The sequence below is a fragment of the Vanacampus margaritifer genome, chromosome 20 (assembly GCF_051991255.1).
Source record: "Vanacampus margaritifer isolate UIUO_Vmar chromosome 20, RoL_Vmar_1.0, whole genome shotgun sequence".
Taxonomy (NCBI): Eukaryota; Metazoa; Chordata; class Actinopteri; order Syngnathiformes; family Syngnathidae; genus Vanacampus; species Vanacampus margaritifer.
The window spans coordinates 6972176-6996435 of NC_135451.1; the positions used below are offsets into that span (position 1 = coordinate 6972176).

The following is a 24260-nucleotide window of genomic DNA, read 5'->3' on the forward strand; positions in this document are numbered from 1 at the left end:
TATAGGCTTAGTACCGACGTACACTAAATAGGAAGGTTACTGCTTGTAATTGTGTTTGTTGGGGCAGTACATCTGTTCATCATCTGGAACATTTCAGAATCAATATTTATTTAATAACACGACCAAAAAATAAATAAATACATTGCTAGTTGAATTTGGCAGTAATGAACTTTACCCCGCCCAATCGGAGGATGTAAAAATGTGATGTTATTGTGGCCGTCAGTCCCTATGCGACATATTTGAAATATGAGTAGTTAGAAACTGTCTCACTGCAAATATAAATGACTTCGGCCAGCTATTGGATAAATGACCACATGAGGGCAGTGTTGTCATGTTAGTTTTTGGGAAGACGCCGCAGCGGTTCCATGTTTCATTCGGGCAGTCCTTTGCGTGACAAAAACTAGTCATTAAATATAATTAAATTAAATTGATAAAAATGCACTCTTGGACGATGAATATTAAATAACATAACACGCATTGAATTAAATAGCAGTTACCAAGACGTATACAAAAGGGTCGTATGGCAGAGTAGTTCAGTTGCACTGCTCCTCCTCTTCCTCCTCCCCCTCCTCTTCCTCACCGGGATGCTGGACTGGTGCTGAGCTCTGACTCCTCACCACAGACAAGTCACCATCACCAGGACAAAGCACGCGCAGTAATCTTTGCTTTTTGGTGTGCGTGGGGCTTTCTTGGACTCCCATTCGAACCCTTTTCCGGTCGTCTCGAGTCTACTGGCAGCATGACAGAACTTGGCGTCATCTTTTAGGGATAATAATGGTCCGCTTTAAATTTTTACCGAGTTGAAGCTAAGCTTTCATTCAGAGTCCAAGTGGATCCACACAGCGGGATGGATACAAATGAGTTTGCAGTGCTGAAACTTTTTGTTGTTGGGATTTTGGGTGAGTACTGTCGTTATATTTCACATTCCTACTTACAAACATTCACATACCACACGTGCACCTGCAAAAGACTTAATTGCATGATGGGCAACCCAAGCTGCTTTACGATGCAACGTATTCCACGCGTGACAATTAATTAACATCCACAGTGTGTATTGATGTTAGCTCAGGTTCAATATGGGTATAATGAGTTATGAGCCAGGGGGACTATACCATAGCACAGCACGCGCCAGTGGACAGAGCTGACCTATATCGAGACCAATAGGACCTTTTGGATCTGAGATGGTCCTTCAAGGATGAAATCATGTATGAAAGTGGGTTTCATGTGATGGAAACGTTGCGACTCATGAGTTTGTGTACAAGGTTCGAATTAGTTGGCGTGATGAGGGAACGGATTCTTGGCTGGGCTTCATCCATCACCGTAATGGCATGTGTTGATTTTTGTTGACTTTTGTTATATTATATAGTATTTATTTCTATGGAATTGAGACCATTTAGATGCGGTTTTCATTTTGATATTTAATCTGTAATGAATACAGAGCAGCAACAACATTGTCTGCAACTATGTTGATCTACATTGAATATTCGGAGAATCTGAAGTATCTGTTCGTAGATTAATTTTTTTTATGTTGAATGAGGTGAGGAGCTTCACTTGGTGAAAAGTAGTGCATTGCCGCCATCTTGGAGGCACTTAACTGTATTTGAGAGAGTGGTGTTCAAACTACAGCTCTGGGGCCATTTGCGGTACTTCATCCATTTTGTAGCGGCCCACCACATTAAATAAAAGTAATGCTATTCTAAATTTTAAATGTAGCTGTTGTAAAATATGGGGCGCAGTGAGGACTCCCACTATTACTACTAATAAACTTAAAATAATCACCTAAGTCACCCCCCTCCCCCAGATTTTTCAGGAAACAAAAATTTGAACCGTTTGCATCATGAGGAGATGATTATGGCAACAAAAAAAAGACAGGCAATTATTTTAAGAGGGTGACGATATGCAAATAGGATCATTAAAAAAAAATAGTGACAGAATACCAGTATCAACCGCCCTCTTGTGTCTGGTTTACAATCAGAAACTAGAAATGAGAAGAATATAAAATTAATTTCATGCAATTTTAAGGAAAAATGCTATATTAGGATTGATAGGTGTTTCTTTAACTCATTCACTGCCATTGACGGCTGTAGACGTCAAAAATCAATTTTAACTATTTCTATTAGTTTAACATTTTCCCCACTTTTGTTAACAAGAATATGAAAACCTATAATTTTTTCTTATAGGTAGAACAGATACAAAATTTGTGATTAAGCGTGTGTTAACTAGTGAAGTCTTGTGATTAATTACGATTAAAAATGGTAATCGCCTGACGCCCCTAATTTTTATTAATCTTGTCTTAAAAAAAAGATTATTAAAAATTGGGGGTGTCAGGTGATTACCATTTTTGATCGTAATTAATCGCATGACTTCACTAGTTAACTCACGATTAATCACAAATTTTATATCTGTTCTAAATGTACCAAAAAATTGTGTTCTAGGTTTTCATACTCTTGTTAACAAAAGTGGAAAAAAATGTTAAACTAATAGAAATAGTTAAAATGTATTTATGACGTCTATAGCCGTCAATGGCAGTGAATGAGTTAAAATTACCTATCAATGTTTTTTGTTTTTCCATGTATCAAAAGTACCAGTGGTATCGGTACATGGTATCTGTATTGAGTACTCATACTGGTATTGCACATCTCTAGTGCCAAAGAATTATGTTGAATGAGGTTAGGAGCGTCATTTAGAGAAAACTAGTGATTGCTTCCATTTTGTGCCATCAAAATTTATTTAAAGTTTGGAATCTCAACTTAGACAAAAATAGTGCTTTTCCACCATCTTTTGTCTATTGACTAGTGAGTTACCACTGTGCTGTGATGCAATTGTAAATGGAACCACACAGTAGGCAGTACTGTAGCAAAAGGATGCAGTTTCAGTGGCGCTATCAGGACAACAAAAGTGGCTGATGGTGATAAAGAGAAGGGGGAGGGGTGGGGGGAAGAGTCACTCACCAACACGGTGCGACTATCAGGAGCTGATTGTGTCGCTGTCATGCAAAAAAAAAAAAAAAACAGCCTTGGCGCCACATTATCCGGCACTGACTGACATTACACGGTGTGCACACTTGACTTTTACACTCGAGGCAGAATTCCAATTTCGAGCTATGTCATTTGTGTCAGATTGTGCCACAGTGTGGGAAGATCAAGTCAAACTTTTGAGTTGAGGAAGACGATTTGAAAAAAGTCATTGAAAGACTTGAGGATGTGGTCTGTGTTTGGCTTTCACTTGGGACCTCCCCTCCGTGGACCACAGCCATGTGACAGCTGCGGCCCTTACGGCAGTGCTCAGGCACAATGCTTGCCTTTTTTATTTCTATTTTACTTCCCTGCTTCTGGTAAAATACAAAAAAACGCACGGAGGACAGATGAATATGGTCGCATCAGGTCGCTGTATTAAATACTGTCCATGCAGCTGGCAGGGATTTGGTCCAGACAGGATTTTCCCATCAAGCGTCCCTGTTGTGAGGAAGAAAGTTTGAGAGCAGTTTGCATGAGTGTAAGGTCTCCATCTGCACTACGGAGGAAGACGGAGTCCCACTGAGTGCAGAGCATCTGCTTGGGCCAATAAACAGGTCTTCGTTCATTCTCAGGGAACATGCCTTGGGCCTCTAATGCGCCACTGACATGAGAAAGAAACATCATGTGCGTTTTCTTTTTGGTTTGATGAGATGGATTTTGGCCAATTGGGCCCTACAATACGCAGGTGGATATTGTTTGTGGTTTGGGAACACATGGATTTGTTTTGGCGTTACTCTCTCCATCCATCTGTGTACATGTAAGAATCAGCACACTTCAAATTTACAATATAAAGACAAATAATTGACATTATTTACTGACAAAATCAGGAAAAGTTGGTAAATATTCAGCATTGACAAGCTAGGTCAGATTGACAGATCAAGCGGCTAATGGGCATGCGGTGTTAATCGGTGTTAGCGGCTAGTGGCTAACAGCTAGCTGCCTTGGTGTACTTTGCATTTTGCCCAAACTCAGCTGGAACAGTTTCCAACTTACACGCAACCCTAAACCTAGGACCTTTACTGTCAAAAGAGCCATTTTAGGACAAATAAATAACAAAAAATCTGTCTGGAGACGCAAAATCGTTGAACACTGTGATAAACGAAACCGTTTTTCCATACTTTACTGCTTTTCTGCAAAATTTCTGACATTTTTGGCAATTTTATGGACATATTGTAATTTTCTGCCTCTAATTTTTTCGACTTATTATTATTATTGTTTTGGACTTTTTTTGCTTTAAATTTTCTGATTTTTGGGGTAATTTTGTAGACATATTCCAATATTTTGGGGGATTTCTTCTTTTGTTTTTGGACATTTTATAGTTTTCTTTTCTGTATATTTTATGATTTATTATTATTATTATTTTTTTTTTTACTTTTTTGCTATTTAGCAATACATTATTTTCTGCCTTTCTTCTTTTGTTTGTGGTAACTTTTTGAAGGTTTTATTTTTTGATTTTCAAAATCAATTTTCTGACTTTTTCTTTTGCAATTTTGCAAATTAATAATTATTAATTAATAATTATCTAGTTTTTTTTCTTTTTTTTGGAGGGGGGGGCATTTTATGGTAAGTTTTTTGATATTTTTAGGTATTTAAAAAAACAACTTTCGTCTCTTTTCCTGACAACTTACAAATTTGGACTCTGACATTTTTTTTAATATTTAATTATTCATTTTAATCTAAATTGTTAATTCATACAAATAATATTTTAGCAATTTAAAACAAATTATATAACAGGAGAGGGACTAAAGAGCCACATGTGGCACCAGAGCCACAGGTTGCAGACCCCTGCCCTAGGACATGTGTTATAGTAAAAGAAATTGATCAAATTATGACAGCTCTATAATATTATTCTGACTTGAAATAAGTCAAAATATAGTACTTTTTCGCGAATAATTATCCAATGGCAATGCAGCATTTCGATCATAATTTTGGAGTTTGTTGTGGCAGGCCATTGTTTTTGGAAGGCATCACTATGGGGACTTGTGCATCAAAATCCCTGAGTAATTGATGCCCACTCAAAAAAGTGTCACTCAAAATGGTGGCAAAGCACTTTTATCTCAATTAGGGAAAAGAAGACGAAATTCCCTCTCTTCATTGGCACTAAAATAACACAAAATGGCACAAAAAAATAGACATTGTTTTAATCTGAGTGCAAGCACAGTGAATAGGTCATCTTTTGAGCAAATAATGTATAGGTTACCGCAAAAATCAGTGAATAGGCTAATTTGCGAAATGCTGAATTAGGTGATGATTCACTTTACTGTAAGAATAAACTTGTTCATATTCACTTAATCTTATTCAAAACCTGCACATCCTCCACTAACACATTTCCTGTGTCAAGGGCACAGTTTTCTGTCCCTTTATCTTCATCCCATACAGTACCTGTCACGGATAAATGAAGCTTCATGAAGCACTTAAATTTTTTGACTCCTCTAGATGCCACTCTTGGTTTGAAGATGAAGTGAAAGTGTAATCAATTTCCTTTGCAACAGCCTTTATCTTTAAAGGGATAATTGACTCATTGAGCCATTTTCAACAGTAAGTATTTATTTTTGAGGAACAATTAATACCTTTGCATTCACTCCCAGCCATTTTCACTGAAGCCATCCCCTTCACTCCCGGCTGTTTACTAGATTTTGACAGATTTTGCAAGGCCCACATTATATTCTGTTCTATTGCTATAAAAACATAGAACATACCAAAAGAAAGATTAGAGACTCTTTTTTTCATCAGGGAAAAAAGTATATTTCTATCTGTTTCTGTTTTGCAGCAATTAGCATTAGAATATAGCTAAGTTTCATCATTATTCACAAATGAGTTAGAATTGTGAGCTTTTTTTTTAACATGGCCCTGGTTGATCTCTTTTGCTCTGCCACCTGCTGGCCGTTTGTATGATAACTACCATTTCTTCAACCGTTTTTTGCAATTGCGAGGCCGCGTCAAAGCCTTCTGTATGCTCTACCATAAAAAACAACAACATACAAAAACGTATAAATACGTCTTTGGGACACTTAAAACATTTACAATAGGACATATTTATACGTTTTTAGGAGCAAATGAGTTAAAAATTAAAGATGACATCACTTGTGCTGAGGAAACATGTAACGACCAATCATGGCTCGGTTTGCTGATCAAACCCAGAACACAAGTGAGCTGTGATTGGTCGTTACCTATTTCCTCAGCACAGATGATGTCATCTTTAGTCGACAGCAAGTGGGAAAAAGGTATTAATTGTACGTGGAAAAATAATGATCCAATTAATTCTGGCTCAGTGAGTCAAATATCCCTTGAACAAAGAGCACCATCTAGAGGTGTAAATGCGTATTTAAAGTGTATCATGACGTTTCATTTTTGCATCACTGTCTCTCACCCCTTTGGTCACAAAAATAACAGAAAGAGTCTGTTATTGTAGACTGCTTACTTCTTTTATGTGACTAATATATTCAAATGAATGAATGGATTTCCGAACAGTTACATTGGTATCACTCAGGCTAATGAGGATGACACCGCTCCAGCTATCTTCGATAGCAGTGAGAGCCTTTTAAGAGCGTGATTAATCTTTCAGGAGGCTGTAAAAGTTTCATGCTACACGAGAGGCATGAACTTTGTCGTCTTTGCTCTTCCTGCTCGTTTCAAAGTCTGACAGCGCTGTCTCTCGCTCAGCGCGGCCAAAAAGTAGCCTGCTCTTACCCTCCCCTGTGAAATCCTGTTCGCATTGACCAAAATATTGGCCTTCGTGTTGAAGAAATGGCGCCACCTTGTAATAGCCAAGTGCCAGGTGGAAAGATGCCAGCCAGATGTTTATTTAGATCAGGATAAAGAGGATCTGAGGATTTGTTGGAATTTAGATGTTTCTGGGGTTGGTGAAGGACTCTGGTTGGTCGCCCGGTGGGTGGTGTCTGGTCGGTGCTGGATTTCACTTTCCTTTCTTTTCTTTGGTCCTTCCTCGGGTCTCCTGACGGCCTCACGACTCTGGCTGGAAGTGTACGGTTTAGGTGAACGGTATGGGATTTTTTAATAGGTTTTAGGTGAACTAATGAATACACACACACACACACACACTCACACGCACGCACATACACGTACTCACCCACATTAAAAAAAATTAAAATAAAATAATTTAAAAAAAGAGAGAGCAATGATGATGACATGTCAAATCGGTAAAATTACCGAATGAACAATACTGAGCTCTCCAGAGAGAGAGAGAGAGAAAAAAAAAGGATGAAGAGGATCTGGCAAAATATGTCTACAACCCTAACCCAAGCAGGAAATCACCAAAGATGGCAGACGAGAACTTTTGAATCCAGTATATTCTCAGAATATGTTCCCAGGAAACAGCCTAATACGTTAAAGCATCATACTAGACAAAAATGCCCTACTTACATTATTTGGACCCTTCATTCATTATTTCCACTTTAACTCAACTCCCCCGTCCTCTCATCACTGAGTCTCTGAGCGCATCTCCCCATAAAAACAGCCCATTTAATCATAACGCGAGCCATTTTTCTCTCATCATTATCCTGCAAAGTATTGCTCTAACGTGATGTTGTTGAAAAGGAGTGTTGCGGAATGTGCATTTTACGGCTTCTCCTGTGCGCTTAGAGTTTTTCGAGTGGCAAAAAAAAAGAAGAAAAAAAAAAGAGCTCGTTGGCGCGTGTGTTGTAATAAGTTTAAAATGAGTCTTCACTGTATTGCAATTGAGAAGTCAAGAGGATGGGAATGAAAACAGGATGTGTCAGCAATATAAAAACGCAAAACATGATTTTATGTCACGACACCTGATTTATTTTTTAAGGGATTAACAGGCTGAAATTGTGAACGTCATAAAAGTTTTGTCAACTGTAAGAGAAGTTGAATACTGTATAATAACCCTAAAAAAAAGGAAGGAAAGAACATATTGTATTCAGCTTTATTTCTCTTCAACAGCACAATATTTGTATTGATTTTAGATGATAGACAACAGAAGCATAGTGCATTCACTTTGGGGATCTCTGTTTTATCCCGTTTTTCTGTTTCATTTTTTTCTGCTTTAAAAAAAATATCTATATATTTTTCCTGTTTTTCCGAATACTTTTCTTTCCTGTTTTTCAGACTATTTTTTTCCCTGTTTTTAAAAAATATATATTTTTCTGTTTTTCCTGTTTTCTTAATATTTTCCCCCATTTTTCAGATTTTTATTTTATTTTTTAGAACTGTTTTCCCTCAGATTAGAGAGCAAACAACAATGCAGCATACATATTCCTTTATTGAGAGCCATTTGTCAGTAAATTCTTTAAGTAGGATTTGGGAAGTGTTACCATAGTTACCCTAAACAAGTAACTTAGTTACTTTACTAATTACTAGTTTTAAAATTAACTTTACTGATTACTTTGTTTGAAAAGTAAATAAATTAGATACCGACAACCCTGCTTAACATAAAAATGACACCCCGGTTTTGCTACTTAAATGGACGTTCATTTTTAGCAGTGACATTTAACAATAAAGTTTGTTTTTATAAAAAATAAAATAAAGACAACCATTTTAACATAATTTAAAAAAAAAATACATTTTAAGATTTAAAAAAATACATTTTAAAATTTTATTTCACTTAAGATAATTGTGCGACTTGTTTTTTAAATAAAAAAAAACTGTCTTTTTTACTTGACATAATTAACTACTAATGTAATGAAAAAAAATCATTTGAAGCATGAATGCATATTGCGCTGCAGTCTTTAAATTTTTTTTTTTTTACCTTAATGCTATTGGAGCTCTTTCGGTAGTGTGCAATAAACCTGAACATTTTTGTTTTCAGCTGACACAAACTCAAACTAGTGACTTCTTCCTCCATTGCTGTTTAGTAGTCAATGCGCTGAAAACGATGTCACTCCCTTAGAGGATATTGTGAATTTGAATACTCCCACAATGCCTTTCACCAAGTCCAAGCTGTCAAATACCAGTTTCTCTTTCTTACGTGTTCTATAATGTATACACATAGAAGTAAAGTAACTTTGAATGGTATTAAAAGAGTAACTATAGTTTGATTACTTGACTGGAAATAGTAACGAAAATGCACACATTTTGCATTACAAAAGCACCACGTGACTTGTTGATGCATGATTCTCACACGTATGTCCATTTGTCATGTTCTTGAAGAGATTTTGTCTAAAGCGAGAGTGCATTCATTCCACTGCTGTGTTTTTGTCTATGTCAGCTTGACTTTCTGTACTCGCAAACGTAGGGGGACGATGTCCCTCACGATGATTAAGTGATGTTGTGTCTTTGAATAAGTACCGAGGGAAAATCAATCGGTCTCCAGAAAAAAAGCCACTTGATGCTTCATGTCATATTTATTGTTGAGCATCTGCTCTTTTGACACGCAGTGCCATGAAAATGTTATGACTGTCAGGTGCGTTTAGTGGAATATGGCTGATTAATGTCTGTGGTGATGTATTGTTTAAACAACAAACTTTTGATAGCTCAGAGTGTTCTGTTCCAGCTTGTTTTTTTTTCCTGCTTCATCAATGAGGCGATGGAAGTAAGCCGCTGTGGTCTATTTTGGTCCAGAAATGTTTTAGAAATGGTATATTTGAGGAGCTGTGTCGAGGTGTAGGAATTCAGGAAATTCCCTACTGTTGTTTCTTATCGATTGTCAACAGCTTTGCCAAAAAAACAGAAGTTTTCAGAGATTTTCCAAAACGGAATGTTGATGAGGCGCTTAGCGCTGCAGCTTGACGGCAGGGGCATAAGAAGTGATGGGATGCTTCTCTTCCTAAGTGCCTGTTACACAACGGCGTTAAGATGCTGCATTTGCATGCTAAGTTAAGACGTTTTGTGGCGTCATGAATATGATACGCAATTACACCATTTTTGGATTAACATTCAAATCACAGTTGCCGGTCCAAAACGACATGCTCGTCTGATTTAAATGAGAAAGTTACTAAGCACATTTCAAATGTTAATTTATAGTCTGATGAACTTTCAAAGGTTATACTTTTGAAATCTACCGACTTCTTTTCTGACATCTGCGGTGCAGGGAATTCTTTGAAACGTCACTCACTGCCTCGCTGACCTCAAGCAGATGACCTCCAGGGTTTGTTTGAGCAGCTGTGAGAGAAGGAGGAAGGAAGATCATTCTTACTGGCAGCGTTGTGACCTAGTGGTTAGCATGTGTTGCCTCACAGCTATTCGATTTGGGTTTGAAGTACTGTAGAAAATGGATGGCTCGGCATCCTTCTTTGTAAAATTATTTCATGCAGAAAAATGATCTTTTTCCAGACATGACCACTTTTTTACAAGGTATAAGAAATTCCATCCATCTATTTTGTACCTCTATTGGCACGTCAACTTTTGAGAAACAGACTCGAGGTGATTTCTATTCCAATTATAACAAACCTGTGTGCAGCCGCCATAACTGCTTCTAAATTTTGCAAACTTCCTTGTTACGCTTATCATAATTAGGTTGTGTTTACACTCCTAGTGCTTGTAATTATTCTCTCTGCTTGTAAAATAAATGTAATCAGAGGCACTCTTACTGTTCCAATGAGTGGCTACAAAATTAATGTTTGCTGAAGGATGCATGATTTTTATTGTTCAGGAAGTCTAGCGAGCGTTTGTTATCTTTTTCTATCCCAATTAACCGATTAGACTGGAAACACAGGAGACAATGTAGCCTTGGGCGTAAATACTGCTTAATATCCTGTCCGGAATGCATTTGGCAGGTTCGCTTTCCAAGTGTTTAAACCAATTAAATATTTGGAAGTTTACAGGACACCCAGGCAAATACTTGGAAACGAAAAATGTCAACTGTTACTTTTTATAGCATTCTTTGTTTTTGTTATTATCTATTATAGCATCTGGTATGGTTCCACTTTAGTTCTCGAATACGGTCCACTGCAATAAAATGCTTTGCAGCAAAAGTGCAAAAAAAACAAAAACACTAGTAAATATATACCTGTACAGTATCTCCCTCGGTCAGGGGTCTGCATTCCCTCTTCTGTGGCACCCTGTAGATCTCTAAAGCAAATAGTAAAAATTAAAAATTAATATTTTTTTAATTTATATATTTTTTAGATAAAATACTGTATTCTTTAAATGAATTAATGATCAAATAAAAATGAATAATTTAACATTTTAAAAAAATGTCAGAGTCCAAATTTTTTAATTGTCAGAAAAAGAGAGGCGAAAGGTAGATTTAAAAAAAAAACGGTCTTAAAAAAAATACCTAAAAATGTCCAAAAAGTGACCATAAAATGGCCCAAAAAGGAAGAAAAGCAGAAAATTAGCAGAAAATGTTCACGTAATTGCCAAAAATGTTAGAGAATCGCACAAAAAGAAAGCAGAAAAGAAAACCTTCAAAAAGTAACCAGAAAGTGTTCAAAAACTAAAGAAATCCTGAAAATTACCATCAAATGTCCACAAAATTGCCCAAAATGCCAGATAGCAAAAAAGGTATCAAATAAAAATAAAAATTCCATAAAGTGTCTCAAAAGGAAACAAAATGTCCGAAATTTGACAGAAATGCAGAAAAGTCTAAAAATGTATGAAAAATTACAGAAATAAAATAAAATTAAAAAAATCCAAAAAGGAAGACATGAGGTTGAAGAAAATGAACCTCAAAGTATTGGATGCTGCATATTTTTCTGTTTTGGAACAACTCTAGTTCTTGGCCCGTTAGTACATTATACAAACACTAACGCACTGTTTCGTTCATCACAATGTTCAAATGTTTTGCAGCTCAAGACCGAATTTTGGTTATTTATTTAACCTAAAATGGCTCCTTTGACTGTAAAGTTGACCCCTGCAAGTCAGTTGTTACCAGACTAATTAAGAAGCAGCACCTCTTTGAGTGGGCTTCAATGACATTTGGAGACAATTAGCACATTCATTCATCTTCCTTGGCAAGCAAATGTTAAGTGACACTTATAGCGATGCCAACAAACTGTCATTCATCCTTGAGTGAAGCGAGCACTGTTATTGATGTCATTTTTGATAGCCCCTGCTTGACTTTTATTTTAGAGTAGTGTTTTAATAATGGCTGTATTGAAGGGGTTATGCACCGCCCGGATGTTAAATGGGCTTTAAGGATGCTGGAAATCGAAGCCTATTAGCATTGTGGAGTTTTCACATGAAACGATGAAGAGGCTGCATGTTGTGTTGCCCTCTCCCTTTCAGGAGTCATCTTTTTCATGGGGGAATTCATGAATGCAGTTTTCTATTTGAGTCACTCAATATACTATTTAAAAGTGGTCATCTTTTTGGCCTTCGTTCTGACATGTCAGTCTCTTTTTCTCTTTTCAGCTGGAGCTGAACTAATGGAGCATGTCCAGCAAACTAAACTCAACTGAAAAGAAATGGAAAAATTGGGATAGTGATCGCAAAGGGAAAAACATTTAACCACCAAATTCTTCACACAGATAGTAGCAGAAATGTGTAGTCTCCATCTTGGAACGAATTAAGATGCCATTGTGTTGCTATCGGGTCTCCACCTGCTTCCTCTCACACACCTTAAGTGACCACAAATGTGATTCCGACTTTTGTATTTCACACACCAACTACGACTTCATTATGTCTGTTCATTGTCCCGTTGTAAAATAATTTACTGCTGCTTAGTGAAATTCTCTCCTGTGGCACTCTGCTCCAATCCAAATTTCAATTTGCCTGTTTGAAATAAGTCCCAACCTGGCATGATCCACTGGGTGAAACTAATTCCTCACACACACTTTCCTGCTGATCTGAGCGGTTCTGTCATGATGCAGGTAGAGTGGATTTAGAATCACAACCGCTGGCCTATATAAATCAAAATGAAGGGGATTCCTTCACTTTGTACGTTAGTAAGGTAGCCCTTTAACTATTTATTTATTTTTTTTATAAATAAGAAAACTATTAGGTAATAAGCAGTAATATTATCCATACATTACATACTCAGTTTTAGTGTAAAAAAAATAAAATAAAAATAATTACTGGCCACCAACAAAACTATATGTCACTTCAACATTTTAGCAGCAGTTGGACCAGTATGCAATAAATACATAATGCTTTGACATATTTTGTATATAATTTGTCTTTAGAAGCTTTACGCTCTTCTAAGTGGTTTTCTTATCAACAACTGCATGTGGGATATTTGTTTAGAGACTGATTGCTGCCGTGGGAGCCAGATGTATTTATTTTAAGATGTTATATATGAGATGCTATTTCAGGACTCGCTTTCAAGAGGATTTTTGTTAATAGAAAGGCAAGAGAAAACTGCCTGGGCCTGGATAGCCGCCATCCAAGTTAATCTGTTTGGAACAAGTTGAGGATTTACGGAGAGTATTCAAAAGTTGCCATGGTTAATTAATTTGCTGTATTAATTTAGGTAAATGGACTAGACAAAGATTTGACTCCTGTCTCCTCTGATAATGTACCATTGACTTTGTGCAAAAGTCTTTAGGGCCTCTAGTGTGAAAATAAACAACCACATGAATCTTAGTATCTATTTCCAAAAATCAGTCTGTAAGTGAGCTGTTCACAATTTTTGCTGGAATATGACTAAATAGTGGCTGAACTCACACCAAGTTTCTCTTTGGCAGTTAGGTTGGGCCAAGAGCCACCATTTTCAAGATTAAATGGAAGTGTTAGCATGTTATTAGCATTAGCTAAGAGCGTTGTTAGCATTAGCTTCCGATGACTAGCACATACACAGTTATGGACCCAGGGTTGTTTCTGTACTCATTTTCAGACTCTGGCTTTTTGAGAGTATGAAGCCAACCGCGAGCCGAGTCTTAACTGTACTAGCTCCGCCTCTACCAATTTTCATGGTCATGAAAGTCCATGGAGCAGGACAGGGGACATGTGAACAACAGGAGACAGAACTTCACCCCAAAACAGAGTGACTTAAAGTGGAGCTAGCGGATATAAAAGTGTGCTGTAGTATAATTGTTCATCCTTTATTTTTACAGAAGAATGCCAGAGACGATTTACAAAGAGTAAAATAAAAACATGCACAATATTAATGTCTTTAATCTTATGGGGTTTTGTGCGGTTGAGTTCGTAGGACCTGAATGTAGGAAAGAAGGGAAGCAAGAGTGTAGTACTCTCAAAAACAGATTCTTCTAAAAAGAAAACAAAAAGGCAAACAAGACACCCAAAAACAAACAAACAACTAAATTAACAAAAGTCCACCCTCCTAAAAAAAAAATTATATATATATATATATATATGTTTGTGTTTACAGCGCTGTACATACTGTATCGTAAGTAGCATAAGCTAAGCATAACTTGTCATCAATGTCAACCGCCATGTGCCCTTTAAATCTTAATTTAGCAAATTAGTTGCATACAGTGTTTACCCCTTGGGGTGTCTTTTATCCAGATCCCCTGCTTTGCTAGTGCTTCACCTTTCCTGTGTGCTTTTGACTTTTGTCATACGTAACCGACATGTTCTGCTACCTTTTCCTGAGGAAAGGACTCCTTTTGCTCCAATCTGTTTTCACAATTGGACTTGGGTGTAATCCAATGAAAGTGAACCTCGGCGGTGTGAGCGTGACTCAACCGCTGTCTGAATTCAGCAAGCAGGAATGCTTGGCATCTTTCAGAGAAACGCCTCCACGTGTAACGCACGAGACCGCTCTGGTGGGAATTTGGTCGCACGTCACACATGCACAAGAAGTAAAGCACATGTTTTTCGAGTTAGTTGATGTGGCTTTGTTTCTTCGCAGTCAGACTAAAACACTGAAGACTTTCTCAGCAAAATAAAACATTTTTATTGCTACATTAACGGGCAGCATGTCTGCTTCATCAGTCTGAGGTTCAGGGTTCAAATGATGTGGACAATGATTTAACAGCGATAGTTGTGATGCATGCAGTATGATCATAATGATGCAAGGGATGAAAACATGTCGGGCCAAAGGTCAGGCAGACAGATGTGCATGTCAGAAACAGAAATAAGCTGTTTGTGGCTCATTTCCAATCACATTCATGTTTTGGAAGCCTTTCTTTTCAGCTGAATGAATTTCTGTTTGTCTATTTGCAGTTAACGCCTGGATGGTGGCGGGCTTTTCAGGTAAGCAAAAATCCATTCAAACTAAGGTAAAGCAGCCTCGGCTGGAATGTATTAATTATTTTCCCCGCCATCTGCTTTCCAGCTACTGAGAGTTTCAACATCGAACCCACGTCTGCCCGGCCGAGGAGAGCCTGCAACGAGTCGCGCTTGGAGTGGGAAGTGGAGGTCTGTGGTGAAGACTTCAAGCGCGACATGGCTCACATAGAGCCTCAGTATTGGTGTAACCTCACACACTTTATCAGGTATTACATACAATCTACATACAGTATGTTTTTATTCATGTTTGTAGCATCCCTAATATATATTTATAAAATTAACAATTTTTTTAATCGTTACTAACTCATTCACTGCCATTGACGGCTATAGACGTAAAAAAAATAATTTTAACTATTTCTATTAGTTTAACATTTTTTCCACTTTTGTTAACAAGAGTATGAAAGTATTTAGAACAGATATAAAATTGTGAGTTAACTAGTGAAGTCATGCGATTACAATGACACATTTTTATCACCTGACACCCCTAATTTTTAATAATCTTTTCTTTTTTAAATCTTTTTTTTTTTAAGAAAAAAATTATTAAAATTAGGTGCGTCAGGTGATAACATTATTAAAATTAGGTGCGTCAGGTGATAACATTTTTTAATCATAATTAATTGCATGACTTTACTAGTTAACTCACGATTTAAAAAAAAGAAAAGATTAAAAATCAGGGGATCAGGTGATTTTTTTTATTTATTGTAATTAATCGCATGACTTCACTAGTTAACTCACGATTAATAACAAATTAAAATCTGTTCTAAATGTGCAATAAAAAAAATTCTAGGTTTTCAAACTCTTGTTAACAAAAGTGGGAAAAAAAGTTAAACTAATAGAAATAGTTAAAATGAATTGGCGTCAACGGCAGTGAATGAGTTAATCACGTGACTTTAATAATTAACTCACGATTAATCGCACATTTTATATCTGTTCTATCTATATCTCATGCTACAAACAGTAGCAGTCAGAGCATTTTTAACACACTTGATTTTGATAATATTTGTTTGAATAACAGCAAAGCAATAAATAAAGGGCATCAACATGTTACAATTACTAAGCTTGGAGGCAGATTTTTTTAAATGACCTTTGCACAGACACAAACTTAATATTTTACCCCAAGCGGCAGCCTAAGATTTTTTTTACACAGGAAAAACCCTGGTTTTGTTCGTGGAAATTGAATGTAGCAAGTGTTCTGACTAACCACTCGCAAGACGAAAAACGTTGATGTCATCGAGTGCCTGCGCTTTGACCTTTTGAGGATGAATTTGAATCTCAATTGGTTAAGGAAGCAGTCCCATTTATTATAGTTTAAATGACATTGGCCACCACTACTGATTCTGAAGGGCTGATTAGATTGACGTGGGAGCACATGAAGGTTAAATTATGATTGGATATGAAAAAAAAAAATCTCAAAACCACATCAACTGGAAGCAGTGCAAGAGAAACAATGAAATAAAGGGTAAAAGGGTAATTTAATGGGACAAATATTAGAATTTAGGTTGCAAATGTAGGTCCACGCTTCTTCTACAAAGTAGGATTTTACACCAGCAAGAACGAGATTTGAAAACACCTACTAGATTCTTACCCTACTAACACCAAACCAAACGTTTGTTTTTGTTTGTTTGCAATTAGAGAGGGGAAGAGCGTTACTGAGTCACAAGAACGGCGAGCCATGCAGAGACGTGTTCTAATTTGAAATTTAGTAGAGACACACGTGAGCTCGCGCAACAGGGCGAGGATCTGATCAGGACACTTGAGAGAAAAGCAAATATACAGAGATTGTCTCGAACGAGGTTGGTGAGACGGGATCAAGCTCTGAGAGCAAAGAACCTCATGTTTAAACAAGCAGTGGCCCCTGCAGTGCTTCTTGTGTTTGCCAAATGCTTTGCGCTTCCCCACGGCGCAGCTGCTGCACAAACAACTCAGATGATGTTTGGAGGTTGTTAGCTTGGTGTATAACGTGATCTGGATGGAATACCGAGCGACCCCATGTTGCTGTCTGCATTTCCGAATCAATCGGGATTTTTGAATTGATTTGCGGCACTGAGAGGAATCACATTTCAGTAGCAGGAAGTCTTAAGCGGTTGTGGCGCCGCCTTATCCGGATTTGAGATCATGTAAAGATGTCTGGCACCCATGAGGGTCACTTGCGATTCGTCAGCCATTTTCCGCCCGTCGCAAAGACAACTAAATGATCATTTGCAATAAAAAGGTCAACCTAATCTTGCTGGTGAACCAAAAGCACTAAAAAGCTAACTTATCATTTGCAGTGTTTATTTGTTTTTACGTTAGCTAATGCTAAATGCTGTCCTGGTTGACAGTTCAACAGCGCTAAGCAATCAATGCACTCACCGTTATCCAACCTCGCCGTCCCACATTGCTGGTATCGCAAACGTAAATGTGAAAGTAAAGAGGAAGGAATTGAACAGTTAACGTTTCTTTGTAATTGGTTGATTGTATCAATCGCTATGACAACGGTGTGATTGACATACTGTACACATGGCCCAAACAATTAGCTTGCTGACTAGACTTAAAAAAATTAATAAAATACAAATCAAGACGCTGGGATGGGACATGTGTAAAATCAATTAATTAATCAATTAATTAATAATTATATGTATAAAATAGTGATAGTAATTCATTAATTCTTATTATTAATAATAATAATAATAATACATTTCTAATGGAGAATATTTTTTCCTATTAATTAATAATTATATATATAAAATAGTGATAGTAATTAATGAATTCTTCTTCTTCTTAATAATAATAATAATACACATTTCTAATGGAGAATATTTTTTTCCTACTAATTCTGAGGTCAACCAGCAACCCAGAATGAACTTTGTTCAACCTCAGCGGTTCCGCTTTAAATGCAATCCACATTTTATGTTTGATGTGAGTGGGAGCACACGCCAAAGGGCAACATGAATATTTGATGTCGTAATGTGGGCTACGTCGACTTACCAGTGTCTCCCAACACACTACATGTGTGGTGTTGCAACCAAACAAGAACCAGGTCAAGTGCTCTGGAGTTCTCTGAGTACATTTACTACATGTGTCTAAGCATTTACATTAAAGCGGAAGTCAACCTTAAATAAATCTTGACAATACTTTTATATGTGACCTCACTAGTCTAAACATGACATTTTTAATCCATCTCAGGGGGCGGCCATTTTGCCATTTGCTGTCGACTGAAGATGACATCACAGTCGTTCAGGGCTCAGGCGACCAATCACAGCTCACCTGTTTTATGAAGCTGAACTGTGATTGGTTGTTGCCTGACACCTGGGCAACTGTGATGTCATTTTCAGTCGGCAGCAACTGGCAAAATGGCCGCCTTCTGATATTGATAACCTTTTTATTTAGAAAGGCCTATGACATATCATTATGAATATGATTTTAACTTTTTTTCTGTAGCATTTTGAGATCATGTTGATGAAAAGTGCACTACAAATTGATTTTTATTATTATTATTATTATTATTATTATGAAAACTGCTTTATTTTGCTGCTTAACTCATATTCCAACTAACACAATATTAACCAGAATACCGAATTTAGACTAGTGGGGCTAGATATAACATATTGTCAATAATTTTATTTTAGGGTTGACCTCCCCTCTTAGTATTAAGTATTGGATTATGCATTTTAATTATTTAACATACAAACCGAACAGTTATTGAGTTTTTAAACTCAATCAAGAACGCAAAAATGACACCGTTTAAAAATTACACAGCTTTTAATTTTTGGCTTGATTGTATAAAACCATATTAATTATCCCCACTTCTCACCGCCACAAGCATAACGCACATCCAAGACACAACCTCCACCCAATGTACTCATGGAAATAGTCATCCCTAATCCATTAAATTTGTCCTTTTACAGTTCTATTCAGCAGTTAACAGTCAATCGAAGCACTGATAAAACGAAAAGTCATAAGATTAAAACAAAAATCACTCTCGTGTTATGAAAACAAGAAACACGTGTACCAGTACTTTTCCAGTATGTTTCCAATCTACATTCAACCTTCTCCATGTAGTTTTTTTTTTTAAACATCTACCATTTTTTTCTTTAAAGCCTGCAGATTAAAACCTTCTCCTATTCCCACACCAACATTCACCCAAATAGCATAAATCCCGTCTTGTTTATTAAAAGAAAAAAAAAGCCTTGCAGAATAAATGTATACATCTATACACATCACATACACACCAAATACATCTCTTACAGGCAGCACAGTTGATTTGATTAGCAGCGCTTAAGCAAAGCACCTTCAAAACAATAGTGACGTCTTGACGTCAGACGGCACCCATTCATGTAGTACATGGCGGGGAATGGGGTGTGACGGCTCATATATTAAGTTCTTTTCACACTGCACTCACTCAGTGTGAGTCAAATGACCGCCTGTGAGCGTGCCCATATTTGGAAGTGCTGATGTAAGAGCCTACAAGGAAATACAGTTATGGCATAATAAAGACAGATATTAGCATTTATGTCTGTTTGGTATTCCACCCCAAAAATATGTTCAGCAGCCTTCGAGTGAATAACTTCTCACATGTGGAGCTACTTGGTGTAAAATGAGACACTTCTAAATTCAGGGGTTGACAAGATAACTACCTGAAGATTTGGCCATTTTGGACAAAGACAGAGGGATTAGGGTGGTTTTTAATGGATTTATCAGAGCTTTACTCTAAGCTTTCATGAAGTCTCTGAATCCGTCTGCTTGCTTGTTGCCACAAATGGGATTGCTGGGCCAAAAAGGGAGTAGAAGGCAATACATTCCATGTCACTATGATGGATTATTTGCTGAAAGTCTGCTGCTCTCAATGCCAGTAACTAAAACACTTCTGTGACTTTATTAGTTTTGTAGAAAGAAGCTTCATGTTGAAGTAATTTGAGGCTAAATAGATGGGAAAGCGTTCACCTCTTTGTAAGACTGACTATTAAACCTTTAGGCTGCAATTAAAAAATAATATAAATTATATATATATATATATATATATATATATATATATATATATATATATATATGAGCTGTCAAATGATTAAATTTTTTAATCAGATTAATCACATTTTAGAATTTTGATCAATCACTTAATAAAAAAGGCTTTTTATTTTTAAAAACATTCCCGTCAAATTTGAAAGAAGCTTCATGTTGAAGTAATTTGAGGCTAAATAGATGGGAAAGCGTTCACCTCTTTGTAAGACTGACTATTAAACCTTTAGGCTGCAATTAAAAAATAATATAAATTATATATATATATATATATATATATATATATATATATATATATATATATATATGAGCTGTCAAATGATTAAATTTTTTAATCAGATTAATCACATTTTAGAATTTTGATCAATCACTTAATAAAAAAGGCTTTTTATTTTTAAAAACATTCCCGCCAAATTTGAAGAGCACGGGTTATGTGTTCATTCTTTTGACGTTTAATGTTATGAGGATGTCTTCAACATTTTTGGATCCAATGCACACGCTCATCCTCTTCTTTTTCTCAGTTAATTACTTGCATAATTAAAAATGGAAAAAAATTACCCCAATATTTTGAGATGAACAAATATTCTAAATGTGATACGCAAACATTTATTAAATGCTTTACTTTAATGTATGTAATTATCATTCGCTGTCACGCTAAAGGATCATCTATCGTAAAAATGAATAGTGCGATTAATTTGCGTTAATTCATGATTAATGCGATAATTTTTTGTGATTAATTAATCAGTTAAGTCAAGTTGTATTTTACAACTTTAAAAGTGGGCAGAATTTCACAAGTTACTTCATGTTAAAAATGTGATAGTTCTTAATTAATATAAAAAGAAAAATGCACTGATATCTTACAAATGCAATTATGCCATCTAGTGGCAGAAAAATGAACTCAACACAAATCAATATCACACTTGTTTTTTAAAGTTATGCGATTAAAAAATTTAATCGCCTGACACCCCTAATATATATAGTGTATTTAATTAAATTACAAGAGTATGAAATATTAGGGAAAAATATTGTACATATATATTGTACATTTAGAACAGATATAAAATTTGTGAATAATCATGAGTTAACTATTGAAGTCATTAAATTCATTATGATAAAAAAAAATGTAATCGCCTGACACCCCTAATATACTTACACCGATGATTTTCCTATAATCCTTTCATTTTCTGCCTCATTTTTTCCGCAGCGAGTACCACGTCTTTACGCTCTGCACAGAGACCAAATCCCTTTTTGTCCACTGCTACTGGCCCAATCCACTGGTGGAGAGCTACATCATCCGCATACACAAGCACTTTTTCTCCAACTGCACTTTGGAGCAGGTGATATGGGCGGACCCTCCAGACAAGACGCTGACCGTCCTCATCCTAATTCCTGTTTTCCTCACCTTGTCCATGATCGCTTTGGTGGTTTGGTGCAGCAAGAGGAATGACAACCTGGCTTAGAAGGAGGGGGAGATCGGAAACATTATATTATAATGGAAGAGGGAAGCTGGATTCGGAATAATCAAAATCTCACTGTAAACAATGAGCAGCGTTCGAAAGTTTTGCTAAAGATCTTGAGACGATAATTAGCATCCTGTAATCAGTTTACTCTCGTTCATTTCCCCCCCCCCCCCCCCCCCAGTGCAATTTATTTGGTCGGGTGTGAACAAAGTAATTGACCAAATTAATCGGTTCGAGCTCTAAACAGACAGGAGCCGTTCAGTTATTTTGAGAATGGCATTTGACGTTAATCCGATCCAAATGGCAGATAAAAGAATCAGCACATCTGCACATGTTTCCTGTTTAGCTTGTTAGCATGTCCTGTTAGATGCACATTTTTGGATCATTAAGACTTCTCCTTCAAGTACACCCAGTTGCTGGTTTACGTAACATAACAATTGAAGTTGTTGATGAGACAGTTTTGTGTTAAATTGTGCTGTTTCACGTTCTAATCTGTACACCAAAACATTCATTTTTAAAGTTCTTTCCAAAAAGAAAAAAAGAGTTATCTTACAAGATTTGTTTAGATTTAATTTAATTTTTTTTGCCATGTGAAAATAAATCAAACCGTGAGGAAACGTGTCCAGTTTATCAACTGATTTAGACCCAAGAACTCTAACTCTTGGTGTGAAAGCACCTTTAAATATTATATTTTTTATCCGTCTCTTCTAACTTAATTTATTTGGCTCTGGTTGCGTGAAATATGACAGACAAAACCATTTTGAATAGCAGGAAACTTGACGCCAACTTGGAAATCTTAGCCCATTTTTCCTTTGACATCATAAAATAATATAAATATAAATGAAAATAAAATAAATAATAATAATAATAAAATAAATAATAATAATAATAATTTATAGATATAAATATATGAATAAAATAAATACAAAATAATGACATCATAAAATAATTTTAAGTAAGGCCAACCCAATGAATGAATATTGTCATTGCGCAATGCCAAAGTACAGACCAATGTACTTGACTTAACAGGCACAACCCGTCCAAGAAATATAAAACAATAAAAAACAATGACCAACAGCGGGGAAAAGGACAGGAAGACCAGCTGGTAGTCGCTTTTCAGCGCCCTGAAACCTTAGATAAGAAAGGAACATGCTAAGGAAGGGGGATCTGGGGAAAAAAAGACAAGGCTCTCAAGCCATGCTCTCAAAAGGGGAGCATAGTGTGAGCCAGGAAAAAAAAAGTTCACATATAGATATAACAACTATACCAAACAAATCCGTCTAAAAAAGAGGTCTTGTCTCAAGCCCCCTGTGTCGCTTACAGAGGCCAAAGGTAAGACATTTCGTATTAACATTTATTTCCTAACTATTCTATTCCACTTCTATTTGTACAAATGACAACATGCTTTATCAATAGTGGATTTTTTTGCTTTATATGAAGCTGTTCATTCAGGCACTGGTTGCTCATCCAACTCTGGAAAGAGTTCATGTATATTTGCCAAATGTTTCAAGCTATTTATTGTATTTGCCTTAAGAGTTCTATGTGCATATCCAGTGCGGAACAATATTACCCATTTAGGTTTTAAACATCGATGGATGAATCGACTGGCCAGGCTGAGACCCGTGACCTTGGACATTCTTGTCAGTCAAAGCACTGTACCATAGCTGAAGGCCAAAGTATCCGTTGAACTCTTGAACTCATGGGAAATAAGATTCCCAGTGGACAACATTTTCGACATGACGAAAGGATGAAAAGGAGCCCAAAGTTGGACTTAAAGGGATTTTTTGCAAGTTTCCACACACTGCTGAGTTACTCAAGGGACAGTCATCACTGGAAAGGACAAACAAACACGAGACAACGCTCGGATTCAACCATTTTGAGTCTCTTGTGGCAGTTGTATAACAGTGTAACTTATCAGATACTGATGAATAAAATACTGTTAATACACAGGCATCATACTTGTCATCCTGTCTGAGCTTATCTGCCTTGTCATTGGTCCTTTGTCTAATGACAACACAGTTGCTCAGGGCTCAGGTAACGACCAATCACATCTCACCTATTTTCTGTGATTGGTTGTTATTTGAGACCTGAGCAACTGTGATGTCCTTTTCACTCGACAGCAAGTGGCAAAATAGCCGCCTGATATTGATTAAAAAAAATGCTGGATTTAGCTGCTTTGATATTGATTAAAAAAAATGCTGGATTTAGCTGCTTAAAGGGATACTTGACTCATTGAGCCATTTTCAACAGTAAAAAGTTCATATTTTGTCCAGAATTAATTTAACAACTTGCCACTTGTTGTCGACTGAAGATGGCATCACCTGTGCTGAGGAAGTAGGTAACGACCAATCATGGCTCAGTTTGCTGATCAAACCCAGAAAACAGGTGAGTCATGATTGGTCGTTACCTACTTCCTCAGCACAGGTGATGTCATCTTCAGTTGATAGCAAGTGGAAAAAAAATAGTTTTTAAAGGTATTAATTGAACATGAAAAATAATGAAGTTATCTAATTAATTCTGGACAAAATATTGACTCATTTTTATTGCTGAAAATGGTTCAATGAGTCAAGTTTCCCTTTAACTCATATTCCACAAGCGCAATATTAACCACAAATATAAGTATTTAGACTAGTCGTGATGCATAGAACATATTATTGTCAATAATTTTTTTTGGGGGGTTGACTTCCCCTTGAAGAAGGGTGTGTGTGCAGTTTCTTTTTTCAGCCACAGGTGG

At 36.5% G+C, this 24260-nt stretch overlaps 1 protein-coding gene and 1 long non-coding RNA gene across 2 annotated transcripts in view; one reads left to right on the top strand and one right to left on the bottom strand.

Moving 5' to 3' along the window:
• The first annotated feature begins 585 nt into the window (after positions 1-585).
• On the top strand, positions 586-23479 carry LOC144040714 (receptor activity-modifying protein 3-like). Its single transcript, XM_077555125.1, has 4 exons — positions 586-899; positions 15006-15035; positions 15118-15277; positions 21271-23479. Exons 1-4 carry the CDS (start codon positions 848-850, stop codon positions 21524-21526), a joined length of 498 nt encoding a protein of 165 aa, XP_077411251.1. The 5' UTR covers positions 586-847; the 3' UTR covers positions 21527-23479.
• Positions 9370-24260, bottom strand: part of LOC144040715 (uncharacterized) — a 32109-nt gene continuing 17218 nt past the window's right edge. The window contains exons 3-4 of the long non-coding RNA XR_013289801.1: positions 10948-11009; positions 9370-10100 (exon numbers count right to left, since the gene is read on the bottom strand). This is a non-coding gene — a long non-coding RNA (uncharacterized LOC144040715). The remainder of the gene's footprint in view (positions 10101-10947; positions 11010-24260) is intronic.

Excerpts from the sequence above, each read along its gene's own strand:
- LOC144040714 (XM_077555125.1), top strand. The coding sequence starts at position 848 with ATGGATACAAATGAGTTTGCAGTGCTGAAACTTTTTGTTGTTGGGATT. Across the intron at positions 15,036-15,117 it reads GATGGTGGCGGGCTTTTCAG|CTACTGAGAGTTTCAACATC; the intron begins GTAAGCAAAAAT and ends TCTGCTTTCCAG. Across the intron at positions 15,278-21,270 it reads AACCTCACACACTTTATCAG|CGAGTACCACGTCTTTACGC; the intron begins GTATTACATACA and ends TTTTTTCCGCAG.